This window comes from Parasteatoda tepidariorum, unplaced genomic scaffold (genome assembly GCF_043381705.1).
Source record: "Parasteatoda tepidariorum isolate YZ-2023 unplaced genomic scaffold, CAS_Ptep_4.0 HiC_scaffold_2991, whole genome shotgun sequence".
Taxonomy (NCBI): domain Eukaryota; kingdom Metazoa; phylum Arthropoda; class Arachnida; order Araneae; family Theridiidae; genus Parasteatoda; species Parasteatoda tepidariorum.
This window is the reverse complement of record NW_027261623.1, coordinates 2,822-6,837: the sequence shown is the minus strand read 5'-3', so window position 1 is coordinate 6,837 and position 4,016 is coordinate 2,822. Positions and strand designations below refer to the sequence as shown.

The 4,016-nt window shown below is 30.0% G+C and overlaps 1 protein-coding gene across 1 annotated transcript in view; it reads right to left on the bottom strand.

Moving 5' to 3' along the window:
* Positions 1-1,580: 1,580 nt before the first annotated feature.
* The window catches only part of LOC107447657 (uncharacterized), a gene marked incomplete at its 5' end in the record, with an annotated part of 3,839 nt that continues 1,403 nt past the window's right edge, over positions 1,581-4,016 (bottom strand). Inside the window, 2 exon segments of the mRNA XM_043057284.2 lie at positions 1,581-1,741; positions 1,825-1,877. Of these exon segments, the coding sequence (XP_042913218.2) occupies positions 1,648-1,741; positions 1,825-1,877 (147 nt within the window).

Sequence of the window (4,016 nt, the reverse complement as noted above, 5' to 3'; positions counted from 1 at the left end):
AGTGACAACCCCTGACAGAGCCTCATTAATAGGAAGCCTATTTATAAAAGTAAATCTGAACCTACTGATGCTCGTTTTCTAGAATTGACAACTGGAAATTTTTTTAAATTGATCCAGGAGATAACAGGCTGAATAGTTCCTGAGAAATACAATTTTAAATATCTGACTTTTTTGAGTGATCTGATGTCTATAGATCAGATAGCGGAATGATCATGCTCCAAAATCCTTATCCAGAACTAGTAAGAATTCTATTTTTGTCAAAAAATATCGGCTTTATTGACAACTGGGAAATTTTTAAAATTGATCCAGGAGATAATGGCTGAATAGTTCCTGAGAAATAGAAATTTAAATATCTGACTTTTTTGAGTGATCAGATGTCTATAGATCAGATAGCGGAATGATCATGCTCCAAAATCCTTATCCAGAACTAGTAAGAATTCTATTTTTGTCAAAAAATATCGGCTTTATTGACAACTGGGAAATTTTTAAAATTGATCCAGGAGATAATAGGATGAATAAATCCTGAGAAATCTAATTTTAAATATCAGACTTTTTTGAGTGATCAGATAACTATAGATCAGTTAGTGAAATGATCATGCTCCAAATTTCTTATCAAGTATTAATAAGAATTCTATTTTTTTCTTCAAAAAAATGTCGGCTTTAGTTGGCTGTCACAAATAAATGTACTTTTTGCAACACTCCAATGTTGAAGGGTTAATGTAATAAGCACCAAATATTCTTATATAGGTATAAAGTATTTCATTGATATCTTTTGTGATTATTAAAGCAGTATATCAATACTAAGTTTTAACACAGATACTTCGGAAATAAGTATATTACGGTCCCTTGAAAGAGATATGTACCGGAGAAAATTACTTGATAGTGGTCAATTTTTCCTATTATGAGGTTAGCCGCGAGCAGAAGCATGATGCTAACTACATTTTATCTTTATCCTAATGGAATGAACTACAAATTACGTGTTTTGCTTATTTCAATAACGTAAAGCCACCAATTAGGGCAAAAAATAATATTAAATAAAAAAGTGAAATTATTATAGCTATATTAATTGGTAAACTTTGTGGAAGAACCAGGTGATTGACATTTTCAGAACAAAAGGGAAAAAAACTGTATCCTAACTACTTTATTACCAATTAATTATTTGGAGGGACTAATATTTATTTGCTTTATTTTATTTACCACTGCCTATTTTAAAATAAAAATCCTGCAAGCATACTAAAAACTGATAGGATAACTTATGTTAAGGTTAAAGTGAAGACAAAAACAGGATCTGTAATATCGAACATGCCGATATTGATGGAACCATTTTCTGTTATATTCTCTGATTCATTAATACCCCTAAAAATTTCACTTACCTGGTTCTTCCACCAAGCCCTTTAATTTTAACGCTTTTCAGTTCTGAGCATGATTTCGTATTGTTTCTTTGCTTATTTTTTTATACACCCCGTGCGAAGAAAGGGTATTCAGCTAGCTTGAAATAAAAAATAATTTAATCTAAATTTTTGTTTTGAAATTTTAAGAAATTTGGTTGCTTAAGGGAGAGATGTGCAAAATTTGCATGATTCTTTCCTGAATCTCCATAAATTTTATTCAATTAAAAAAAAGAAAACAATCTAATTACAAAAGTGATTATGGTACAAATGTTGAACAATCAAAAGGTGTAGAAGATTCACAATGAAATGTTTCGTGGAATGCAGAAGATTTTGATGCGAAATCATTCAGTCTGAAAAAGAAATAAAAAAAACAAACTATGAAATTTGAAAATTTGTTGTTTTCCAAAAGAGTGGTAGTTGCCAATATAATTACCTTCTTTTATTTATGATATTACGAGATTCCTTTACGTCAGCTTCACAGAATGTCTGAAATCAAAAACATAAAATCACTTTTTTCCCACTTTTTTTAAAAAGGTAAATACGATTGTTCTGTTCAACATGTCGTAAATGATTGTTTTTTCAATCGCCTTACTTCTATTAACCAAAAATATTTAAATACTTCTTTATATTGTGTTTTTAAAAAGTATGTGGGGAATCGAAATTATCGACTATGTCAACCTTCATCTATCAAAAGGTACCTCATGATAGAATCATGTTAACATGTCTTATATACTAGTGAATTGGTATTTAATATTTATAGTGGTAGTTACGCCACACTATCAAGGCGGACACTATCACCGAATTTTAATTTTCTTCTTTGAGCAGTATATTATTAAGCAAATCAACTATTTATTGTGGACCATCCATCAATGTGGGCAAGTTCATATCACGTCCGCAGGTCGTTAATGAGGGGACTTATAAATTATCGACTATGTCAACCTTCATCTATCAAAAGGTACCTCATGATAGAATCATGTTAACATGTCTTATATACTAGTGAATTGGTATTTAATATTTATAGTGGTAGTTACGCCACACTATCAAGGCGGACACTATCACCGAATTTTAATTTTCTTCTTTGAGCAGTATATTATTAAGCAAATCAACTATTTATTGTGGACCATCCATCAATGTGGGCAAGTTCATATCACGTCCGCAGGTCGTTAATGAGGGGACTTATAAATTATCGACTATGTCAACCTTCATCTATCAAAAGGTACCTCATGATAGAATCATGTTAACATGTCTTATATACTAGTGAATTGGTATTTAATATNCAAAGCAACTGTTTAATGTGGATTCATCCATCAATATTGACAATTTCTTATCACGTCCGTAGGCTACCAATGTGGGGGAATTAATTGCTGACTTATAGCCTGCTGATGGATCATTTAAAATTATGTTTGATATTGTTTAATTTATTAACGTAAATAGAACCTTCGTGTTAAATTTGTAGAAAAAACATAAAGTTTAATGTAAATTGAGGATATTCATATGCAGGAACATAACTCAATTTTTTTTTCTAACACTAGTTTTAATAAAATAAATCTGCGGGAGTGACCAAAAGAGTGTTCCATAAATGTTGCGACAAACTTCAAGGTGAGATTTTGCGCATCATAAAGAACCCAAGCCAAGAAATGTTATTGTTTATATTTTTAAGAACCCAAGCCCAGAAACGTTACTGTACGACGCTAGCGGTGCTACCTTATAGTCAATTGTTTATACGTGTGCAGTTGGAACAGTTACTTTTATTCACCTAAATTATCTTAACTTTATATTTATATATACCCTAGCAACAAAATGATTTGGGAACCAATATTGAGCCTCATTGAACCAATATTGAGCCAATTTCGAGCCCAACTGAGGCTAAAATATATATATATATTGTAACATAAAAAGCTTCAATTGATCTTTTTATGTTATCCTAATTAATTATTCTAATCGAAACACTTTCTCACACTTTTAAAAGCCACATCCTGTTTCTAATTCTATTTTTGGCCCAACTATGCATAAATTTACGTAGAGACTTTTTTCCCTTTCAAGCCGTGGGAATCACTCGAGCAAGCTCATTAACCAATAGTAATTTCTAAGATTTTCCTCTGATCACCTTTTCTGATTATAAAAGCAATTTGTCTTTACATAATTCCTGAAATCCGGGTTAATAATTGCAATAAAAATACCAATAAAGAAAAAGTATAAATAAATATAGAAAGTAGATAGAAGAATAAGAGAGAAAAGAAAAGAAAAATTTTTACAGAAGGCAAATTTTGGACATAAAGAAAAAAAAAAAAGAATTTTTTTCCGGATATTTAGCTATTAAAGTGATAAATATGTAAGCTAAATAATAAATAAAGTGAAATGAAGACAATTCTGAAGTGTTGGACTTCAGAATAACAACTACTGTGTCATTTTTTATTTTGTTTTCAAACAAGGTAAACAATACTCAAATCTAATTTCAGATTGAAATTTTTCCTGTAAAACTGTTTTTTGCATTTTAAGTTTTACATTTTAACTTGCACATTTTTTAAAATGTTTATAAATTTTTTTATCATGATTGAAGAGTTAACTTAAATAGTGTTTTTATGAAGAATACTTCTTATAGTGAAAAAGCTGTGTTGTGATTTT